The sequence below is a fragment of the Rhipicephalus microplus genome, chromosome X, assembly GCF_043290135.1.
Source record: "Rhipicephalus microplus isolate Deutch F79 chromosome X, USDA_Rmic, whole genome shotgun sequence".
Classification (NCBI taxonomy): domain Eukaryota; kingdom Metazoa; phylum Arthropoda; class Arachnida; order Ixodida; family Ixodidae; genus Rhipicephalus; species Rhipicephalus microplus.
In genome coordinates, this window is record NC_134710.1 from 340,370,780 (window position 1) to 340,381,708 (window position 10,929).

Below are 10,929 nucleotides of genomic sequence, written 5' to 3' on the forward strand. Positions count from 1 at the left end.
GGTGTTCGTCAGTACTGTGAGAGTGCATCAAGGTACCCCAGAAATAAAGTCCGGCATAATTGCAACATTTGAACTAATTGGACTCGCAGAAGTTTTCAATTTACCTGAAAGTATATAATATCATGTATCATGGCTTATGTACATTAATGACTTACCGAGCAATATTTACTCACACATGCACATTTTCGCATGTGACTGCATTCTCTATCGTTCTCTAAGGCTAACGATGATCACCAAGTCCTCCGCCGACATCTAGAACTTGTTCCTGTGTGGTGTGTAATTGTCTAATGAAGTTTAACGTTTATGAATGTAAACTTGTCTGTTTTAGCCGCGAACGTACTGCATCTACCTTTTGTACCATATTAACAACACAAATATCTTACATGATACAGGATACAAATATCTTGGTGTGTACCTAACTTCTACCGTTTCGTGATCCACTCACATTGAATGCATATGCACCAATGCTTCCAGATCATTTGGCTACATGCGCTGCAAGTCGCATAATTCTGCTAATGATATTCTAAACTAGCCTACATAACATTTGTATGACCTCAGCCTGAATATGCTGCATTGGTCAATGTTGTCCAGCATCATGAAAGTTTATCCTCGTTTGTGCTGTTCATTTCATCAATGTAATTATCAAGAGTTACGATTGTGGTGTGCTGCCTCTCAGATCAATTTTTGTATGATCAGCTGCGATCAGCTACGAAATGGAGAGCGGAGTCAGTTCCGAGGCTACTGAAACTGACAGCACGCCAATGCCAGGAACACCAACTGAACAGACGCCACCACCTGCACCCACCACGCAGTCGACTCAGAGCCCTGCAACAAGTACGGCAGCACGGGCAGCAAGGAAGCGACGGCGGTCACTGAGCGCAGCACGTGAATTTCAAAAAGCTATGCTGGCTGAACAAAAAATGCTACGAAAGCAGCTGGAGCGGGCTTAGCAAACCGAGGTAGAGCTAAGATCAAAACACCTGCAGCTTCAAGAAAATCTTGTAAATGCCCTCGTTGGTTTCATCAATAAAACATGGGGCAGAAAAACTGTCACTCTTTTTATTTACAAATGCCAGCGCAAAGCCATTTCTAGGAGCGGGCTGCCTGGGTATGCATCCTCTGGCTGAAGTGGTCCACAAGTGCGGAACGCACACTGACTGCATTCCCAATCTGTGAATCGCTGCTACATTCTGGTTGGGGCAGTTGGGAGTCGGACTGCTTCACTTCCTGGAGCCAGTGAAGCTGAACAGCATCGCTGAAATGCTCGCAAATGTTGTTGAGCACGCAGCATGCGCGAATCACGAGGCGAGCATTTGCAATGTCGCATTCCATTCTCTTCGATGTGAAGTGAAATCTTGCCTTAAGCCTTCCAAAGGCGTTTTCTACTACAGGTATCACTCTGCTGATGTGGTAATTGAAATTTTTCTGCTCTGCACTAAGTGGGGTGTTGTGTCCAAATGGCTTGATGAGGTTAGGTGTAAGTGGGAAGGCCTGGTCACAAAGCACCAGAGGTGGCACGGCAACGCCTCCTATTGTAACAACCGGAGCCTTCAAAAGTGGTCCCTGAACCATGCCGGAGAGGCTCGACATTTGATACACATGAGAGTTGTGGCATCTTCCAGGGGCACCAACATTTATAAACCTGAAACGGTACTTGTGGTCTACAAGCGCCAGGAGAATAATGCTGTACCTGTAAAAATTAACACAAGAGTCTTTAACACAAGAGTCATTAACACAAGAGTCAAAGTCGGTAAGAACACTTCTCTGGTTTAAAAAATGCTAGCGATGTTGACATAAATATATCAATGTAGTGTGAACAAATAATGAACAGATTAATTGCTAAGGCACAAGGGTAAAAAAATGGGCACATTATCTTAGACCATTCAGAGGTGGAAGTCGTATACACACATACGTCTAGATAGCAGTACATACATCGGCTAAACTATCTCGATCACAACTTATGCTCGTCTTGGTTACTTTCGCAGCATTTTACGGCTTTTGCAAGGTACTATTGCCAATTCTCATTTGATGTTTCTAATTATGAGAAAACTTTTCAGCTGCTTCAAGGCCTCAAATGGGCTTTGCAACAAGCTTCTCGTTTGACGACACTTACTTGCGTGCACAATTACGTTTTTTTTTTTCTGAGTAGACTTTGTTGTTTTCTCGAAATCTTGCAACAAGGATTTCTCCATTGGATACCTGTAATTGCAAGAAACATGCGCGGCTGCACATTTTAGGGAGAAACTGACGTTGCTGGAGACCAATTTGTGAGCCATATAGGTAGCTTGTAACTTATAATTCGCACACAAGGAATGGTTCACATGCGGATGTTTCCCATGTTCACATGCGGATTTCTCGGATGTTTAGGTGCAGTGCCTTACACGTGAACGTTAATTACCAAAGTGGCCAAATCAACTTACCACCCCTTGTAGTTATAGTAATCATCGGCATGTTCTTGTGGCAGCGAAACTGGGAAGTGGCAGCCATCGAGGGCTCCTACAGCTTGGGGAAAGTCACTGACGGCCATGAATTCCCGAATGTGTTCGGCCATCTCAGATGGACTCAGCATCTTGATCCAGTCGCTTCAAAAACAATGGCTTTGCAAAACTTCTTGTAAATGCCGTTCACCGTCGATCGCCCGACGCCGAAGACACTGGCTACGACTCGGTCCTCTGCCACGGAGCACAGTTTGAATAAGCCGATGGCCACCACCTTTTCAACCGCAATGCACTCGCGCATATTAGTTGTGACCCTCTCTAGCGAAGGGCGTAGGCTGTCCGCAATGAAACGGAAGGTGGCTGGGCTCACTCGAAAACACTGCTTAAAGTGTCCGTCGCCTAATAACGGCAATGTGTCTTCGAACCAGCGTTCGTTGCGCACATAGGCCCACCTTTCGTAGTTGATGGCTCGGGGGGACAGTGCGGAAGCAGTCAAAATGAAGCTGTTCATGACGAGTCTTCGTTTGAGGCTCATCACTCTTGCCTTCGCAGCGTTTAGCTCATCTTCGATGGAGCCGAGGGTGACAAGAGTCAGGCCCACCTCAACTGTTGCTTTATCTCTGTCTCTGCGCTGAGACATCGCAGGACCACGATGAAACGCGGCACGCCGTCACTGACCCAGCTGGACGCAGCCGTGTAAAAAGCACGACAAAAAACAAAAACAGCAAAACACCGACTGTTCATAGTTGTCAAATGAACTTAAGTTGCTGCTAAAAATGCAAAAAAGCGAAAGAAAATTACAGGTGTGTGCAATATAAGCCACCAGACAATCAAAAAACGGTTTTATGCTCCGGCGTCTCTGAATGTGATGTACCTGCGCACATTCTTTTTAATATTTCCAATCTTGCTGCTTCCACAAACAGCGCCATTTTTTTCTGCAGCGTTCTTCTGAGGCACCGCCTAAAGCAGTAGTCCGGTGCCGTGTGTCATCAGCGCCACTCCTTTCTGCAAATGGTCCCCTTAGGCGACAAAAGGGGTTTACTTCAAAGTACTTTACTTTTGCCCGTGTGTCACGGGTATAAGTCAAACTGCCCGCTAGCTTCCTGCAAAATCTTCAGCATCTCCTATCTTCAGTAGACCTTGCAAAAATGTCAAAGTTTTGAAAGGAACGCGCTGCCTAGGAAATGTATGTAAGCCTTGAATAGTTCACCATATTTGGGATAGAAGTTTGTGTGAGTCTATAGAAACTCGCAGATTTTCGCCCATCTTGAGACTCTACAGTTGCTCTGAATGACGCTGAAACAACTTATATAAGCGTCTCTCACATCATGGATGAACTTAGTACGCTGGTACCTTAATTTGGCATGTCTAAACATCTCTGCGTTAATTTCCGATTACTTTGAAGAGCATGTCAGGCCAATCAATTATGTAAATGATGATTCGTGTCCTCCACGCACTTTGCATTTATGGGCAGCTTTACGGCACCGACCTATTACGAAACTTACGCAGCATGATATACGGTGCAACACTCAATGCAAATGGCACGCAGCGTGTTGAAAAGGTAGGCCCACAGGGGAATCTTCACACGACAGAAAGCTCTCGTTGATGATTACGTTAATGAATTGTGGTTGACTTTCAGAAAACTAAGCTGTGGTGACGCAAGGAGTGCAACTAAACGTGGCTGCACACTCGACCCTTCACGGGTTGCGTTGCGTCTGAACTATTTTTACGGGTTAGTCTGCAAGTACTGGCAATGGCCAATAAGCTTTTGATATGATTTACTCCAACGCTATACTGCCCACTGCCCGTGTTCGATCCCGTCCAGAAAGTGGATTTGCTCTCTCTCTCTTTCTCTTTCTCTGTTCATAGCAGCCTACACAGTGAGGGGTGTTTGGTTAACTGAATCGCGTAAGTGAAGCAGGAATTACGTGAACTGTATGAACGCCTCGAGCGCGGTCTGAGAAATAGGTCAGAGAAATAACGACTAGTTTAGGTACATCGAGTAATACTTTTTTTTATTCAGTTGGTTGTGTGCGCGGACAGTTACTTGAGAAAACGTGATATGGGAAAACACTTCGGAAGCACGAACTCTCCGGCCATTCGCTAGTGAGATAGCACGAAATCAGGCTTGCTCCAGAGGAACAGTAAAGCAGTCACTAAAACGTTGAAGTCGAAAGTATCGATCAGGGTGGAATTCTTTAGCGCACTTATCTAGGTGCCTGCGCTTGTTCCTTCCTCGTGTTCCCTCTTGAAGCCGAGTGCACAGGTGTTTTTAACATGAGATTTCACTTCCGACAGAGGGTGCTACGAGACTACTTTCTTGCGAAAGCGAAACGTACAGGCGCGCGGGAATAAGGTGCGCGTAAAGCCACCATTCTCTATCGACGGCGCCAGCCTTTGCACCAGTCAACGCGCGCCTCGTGTGTGCGCGCAGAAGGGACAAGCATCATGCTCAGACAGGAGGAAACGCGTGCTCACTTCCGCCACTCCCCCGTCCTCTATGTGTTGTGTAATGCGACTTCAAACCTCCGGTAGGCTGAAGAAATGGCACGCGTTTATCCGCCATCCTTTTCACCTCAGCCTCGCGCCAAAGCTATGCGTGGGGGAACGTTGACAGCAACGCTAACGGTGAAAATTCACCTGGTATGGCTCTATAACTCGTATCGCGACAAAGAACTCAAAAAAGAAGGCTCCAGCAGAAGCTTTCGAACTGAACTTCCCGCTGATGTAAATAGCAGAGTGTGTGTGTTACTTGATTTTTCCTCTTTTCCTGTTTTTGCGCTCATTTTTTCGTCGAGATACCAGAGCATATCGCTCTCTTATCGAGACTGAAAGAACGGAGGTGGTGGCAATCAAATTGTGGTTTGATCCATACAAAATACAATAAAAGACGGAATGGTTAGCACAAAGGCACATGAAGGTTGAAAAAGCGGCCGGCCAGCAACAAGGGTGAAGCCATGAACATTGGTCTTTCTGTAGTTTTGTATAGCGAGCGCTGGCTTTTATTTGCGACGTAATTTTAGAACCTCTACGGGGAGCAAAAAAATAACACAAAAATAAGGCGGGGTATCAAATAGATGTGCTCTCGTATACTGCTCTTTTCTTACGTAAACAAGGATGAAATATGTATGGTAAGACGAGAAGTCGCAAAAATGTGGGTGCGTAATGCCTGCGCACCCAGTGCGGTTCGTTTTCTTGTTGGTTATGCATACGCTATATAGCCCGCTGTCCGTTTCACGTGCTCATGGCTAGGTTGCCCGTTAACTCACCACATGTGGTTGTTGTGCGATAAACTTTTGCTGAAAATATGGTGGTGTTGATTTAATTTGGCTTGAATTTTACGTTTTCGCTAGTTTATTTTTATATGGCGCTTACGGCATATATATATATATATATATATATATATATATATATATATATATATATATATATATATATATATATATATATATATATATATAGTTTTTGTGATTTTCAGTTCACAGAAACGACCCCTTGATTTTTTTAACTTCTATTTTTTTACAGTACGGCTTGTTTTGTTTATGCTTTGCTTAAGTAAGTGTCCTACACGTCTAGCTCAAGAACCAAGACACTGCTTGGTTAAACAATATTCAGGCGATCCTGTGAAGATAATATAATCAAATCAAATTGAGTTTATTTCAACATACAACTGACGTTGAAGACCGTGAATAAAAAAGCCGGCAAGGTTTGACATTATCTATGGCCCCGTTTCACTGGCAGCAACCGTGCAAGCACCAACACCGTTCACACCTTCACAGCATTTCACAGGCACCAACAGCGTTCTGTACTGGGCCCATTTCATGTTTTTGTGTTCGTAAATTATATTTCGTATGTAATGAAGGGTGGTATTAGATGTGTACTGCTTGCGTTTTGTATACTGACTAGACCGACCAAGCAGATTCCACGCAGCTTCAAGATGACTCTAATACCGTTTATGTATGTTGTAATAATAAGTGCATGGTGCTAAGCACTAAAAAGTACACGCATGTGAGCTTAAGTAAAAGTACCAATATTCTCATCAATCATCATCATCGTCGTCATCATCATCATCAACCTGACTACAGCCAATGCAGGACAAAGCCCTCCCCCCCCCCTCACGTTCTGCCAGTCAACTCTGTCCTGTGCTTGCTGATGCAACTTTATACCCGCGAACTTCCAAATCTCCTCTGCCCACTTAACTTTCTCCCTCCCCTTCACCCGCTTGCCTTCTTATGGAATCCAGTTTGTGATCCTTATAGACCAGTGGTTATCTTGCCTTCGCGCAACGTGCCTAGCCCATGACGATTTCTTCTTGATTTCGACTATGATGTCCTTAGCACAACACCCGTTTGTTCCCTGATACACTCTGCTCTCTTTTCTCTTAAGGTTACACCTATCATTTTCTTTTCCAATGCTCGCTGCGCCGTCCTCAGCTTAAGTTGAACCCTCTTAGTAATCTTCGAGGTTTCTATTCCGTAGGTAACTACTTATAATTCCACTGTTTTATAATTTTCTCTTGAGATATAGTGGCAATCTACCATCTATGATTTGAGAATGCTTGCCGAATGAGCTCCACCCCATTCTAATTTTTCTAGATACTTCACTCTCGAGGTTCGGCTCCGCGGTTACTACCTGTCCTAAGTAGACGTACCCCCGTATTCTAGAGCGTCCCTTCCCTCAACGTTCCACCTTCACTTGAGAAAGCAGATGGGAGCGCCATCGCCAGGCAGGGCAAGTCACTGCATATCAGTGTTAAGTTGCTGCTATTCTTGAATAGCGAGGCGTCATTTTCAGCCGAGAAGCGGCGCAGTGCTCCACTCTATCAAGTGAAGGGTGAAAGTCGAGTCGAGGAGCGTTTGTGAATACGGGGGTTAGTCTCTTACAACTTAAAGTGCACTATTGCCTATCTCGAAGCGCTGTTCTCTTCCGAGGCTGTTGTACATTAGTTTAGTTTTCGAGAGAAGAGTTTCAAGACCCACTTTACTCTCTTCGTCTAATTCAGAAATCATGCATTGCAATTTGTCCCCTGTTTTACTCAGCAGTACAATGTCAACGGTGAAGCGCAGGTTAATAAGACACTTTCCATGACCTCGCATCCCTATCGCTTCCCATTCTCTTCCTCTGAAAACCTCTTGCAAGCACACGGTACAGAACATTGAAGAAATCGTATACCCTTGTCTTACACCATTCTTTATTGGTTTTTATTGGTATTCTGTAGCTTTCCGTATGGATCACCGTGATGGCAATTTATCCGCTGTAGATTTCTTCCAGAATATTTATATATGCTTCGTCGACGTCCTCAGTGATCCCGCAGTGTCTTCCTGACTGCTGATGCCTCTACTGAATCAAATGATTTCTCGTAATCTACGAAGGCTATGTAAAGTGATTGAGTGCATTCTGAGCATTTATTTATCACCTGGCTGATAGTATGAATCTTGTCGATTGTTGAGTATCCTGTACGACATTTTGCTTGATTTTGTGGTTGCTTGAATTCTAATGTCTTTATTCTGTTAGCAATATTCTTTGTAAATAGCTTGTATGCGACGCAGAGCAATCTGTTCGGCCTGTAATTCTTCAAGTCCTTGTCATCCCTTTTCTTATGGAACAAGATGATGCTAGCATTCTTTTTATATTCTGGTACCCTCCCCGACAGGAGACACTTCGTAAATAGGATCCACTGCACACTCTCTAATAATAATCGTCAGATTATCATTCATTGTGTGAAAGCTACAGGCTGGTTTCCTTTATCAGATGCGAGTACCTGTTCTGAAGCGCGGCTCTGAATTCATGCACTTTTTCTGTGCAAGTTCATTGATTTCCTTATTGCGCATCAGTTTTTGCCATTCCCTCAAATCTAGGCGTATTCGAGACCTTAGCATTCTATGGTCACTGCATCGTACCTTGCCAATCACTTCCACATCTTAAACGGTGGCTGGGTGTGCACTGAGTTTAAAGTCTAGTTTTATCCTTACTTTCGCCATGAGGGGCTCCTCCATGCCCACTCACGGTTCACTTGTTTTTGCAAGAAGGCATTCAAGATTCGTGAATTACTGCGTTCTGCGAATTCTACTAATAAATTCCCTCTGACATTTCTAGTAACAGTGTTATAATCCCCTACAGCTACAGCCTGCTTCTTTCCTACGTTCGTTTTGAATTCGCCCATCAGTATAGTATACTGTGTTTTTACCTTACTCATTGCCGACTCCACGTCTTCATAGAAGCTTTCAACTTGTGCGTCATCATGTCTGGTTGTAGGCTACTAGGCCTCTACCACCTTCATATTGTATCATTTATTGAGTTTACTTACGATACCTTTCACCAATAAATACATCTGAAACAGTCAAGGTTTGAGGACGGAAGACTAATACAAGTATTTGGGTGTTATGCTTTCTGAATATGGGGGTGGTCTAAACATATTAGCACCGCTGTCATCAGAGCTAGAAAAGCTTTTGGTTTTTACAAAGAAATCCTAATTATGTAAGTAAAGAAGTTAATTGATTGATATGTGGGATTTAAAGACCCAAAAACACCATATCATAAAGTATGATTAAGTAAAGAAGTTAAACAGACTGCATACCATGCCTGCGTTATACCTGTACTGAAATATGCCTATCCTGTGTGGGATCCGTTTCATGCACTTGAGCGGATTCAGTCGACGCAGCAAGGTCTGTTCTGGGGAAACATGACTGACCGGAAACTCCCGAGATATGGATAAGTGAATTGGCAATCCTTGCAAGACCTAGATGTAATTTCAAATTGAAACTATTTAATGGAATCTATAATAAGAAACTGGGAATTAATGGTTCAAATTATTCAATAGCAGCGCTATAATTAAAAGTGCTCTCGTCATGATTACAAGTTTAAAAGTGGCCATATACCTCCATAACTGATCTGTTTAAGAATAAACTTTTTCTGCAGACCATTGCCGAATGAAATATACGTTGCCGTGGGCGTCCGCAGGGGGGGGGGGGGGCAAAAGGGGCATTTGCCCTCACCCAAACTATATCAGTGTTATCTTTCTTCCCCAACCACGATGAACAGTAGTTGGCACCCCACCCCCCTCCATATTGATCTGGCCATAGCTCCACATAGATCATGGCCGTGCTAATTACCCCCTAGATAATAGTCTTTCAACTGAAACATTATCAATTGATTGATATGTTGGGTTTAACGTCCCAAAACCACCATATGATTATGAGAGACGCCGTAGTGGAGGGCTCCGGAAATTTCGACCACCTGGGGTTCTTTAACGTGCACCCAAATCTGAGCACACGGGCCTACAACATTTCCGCCTCCATCGGAAATGCAGCCGCCGCAGCCGGGATTCGAACCCGCGATCTGCGGGTCAGCAGCCGAGTACCTTAGCCACTAGACCACCGCGGCGGGGCCTGAAACATTATCAATGAAAACAAAACAGTTTAGTGTGATAGTCATTAAGCCTTAGTCAATTCGTACGATCAAAATTAAGACAGATATTCACTTCAAAGCCGACCAGGCAGATGAGTAGACGACAGACTTGAAAAGCTGGAAGAAGCTAGGTTATCAAAAGCTCTTCTATGGCTTCAGCCTTGCACAAGTAACGCAAGCTGACCAAATTTTTATATGCAAATAAGCTGCTGCTTAGCGTCCACCGCATGAAACGCTTGACAGTCCCACCGGTACCATGACAGTCACGAGCTGAACTGGGGCCTTCTCAGAATCAACGAGCTTGTATCCGAGTTCACACGTCAATCAGTTTGATTGACAGACGCTCGCGGCGAAGATCGGGTACGCCCACTACGTTTACATTTGCCGAGGAGCAGTGCTCACGCCCTATCAGCTTTATCGCGTAGACTATGCACAAACGCACGCAGAAGTAAAAGTGATATCATCACGTGGCTACGATGTCTCGCATTCAATTTCACTGCGCTCAAGACTTATCCACTCACAGCCAAGTTGCCGCCAAGATGCGAGTGCCCGTGGTGACCACATGACAATATATTTGTCAGCAATATTCGATAGAAGCGAAACGAGCAGCACCGGAAATGTCACACATGCGTTTCCAACGCCACGAGCGTCCTTGTAGCCATTTTCATCAACGATGCCATCTCGCGCTCCGCACTGTCTTCATGCCGTGGTCGCCGTAGAGCGAGCTCGGAGCAAACTCCTCTGCCCGAGAAGCTCCACTCATTCTGCATAGCACCACAGAGAATTAGCTACCCTAGCTCCTGCTCGCGCACTGTTGATCAGCTGACACACAAGACATAGGATGCCTGTGAGTGTTCCCAAAAATACTCATTTGCAAAAAAAACAAATTGTGCACCAGTGTACAGCCCTCGCTATACACTGCACATGAGATATACGCTTACAATAGGGACTCATGATACACTAGTAACACTAGACAGCTAAGAAGTGCAGGAATTGACGGTAGCAATGTTGGAGAACTAGGCAGTGAGTAATCATTGCAGTCAAATCTGTATTAAAAAATTTCCTACGATGGTTATTCATCAGG

General features: G+C 44.4%; 1 protein-coding gene across 1 annotated transcript; it reads right to left on the reverse strand.

The window, feature by feature from the left end:
• Positions 1 to 1,045: 1,045 nt before the first annotated feature.
• LOC119162031 (uncharacterized) lies at positions 1,046 to 2,569 on the reverse strand. The gene is made up of 3 exons (XM_037414516.2): positions 2,421 to 2,569; positions 2,114 to 2,199; positions 1,046 to 1,712 (listed from the first exon to the last, which is right to left on the reverse strand). The coding sequence occupies exons 1-3, from the start codon at positions 2,567 to 2,569 to the stop codon at positions 1,090 to 1,092; spliced, it is 858 nt and encodes a 285-aa protein (XP_037270413.2). The 3' UTR covers positions 1,046 to 1,089.
• Between the last annotated feature and the right edge of the window lie 8,360 nt (positions 2,570 to 10,929).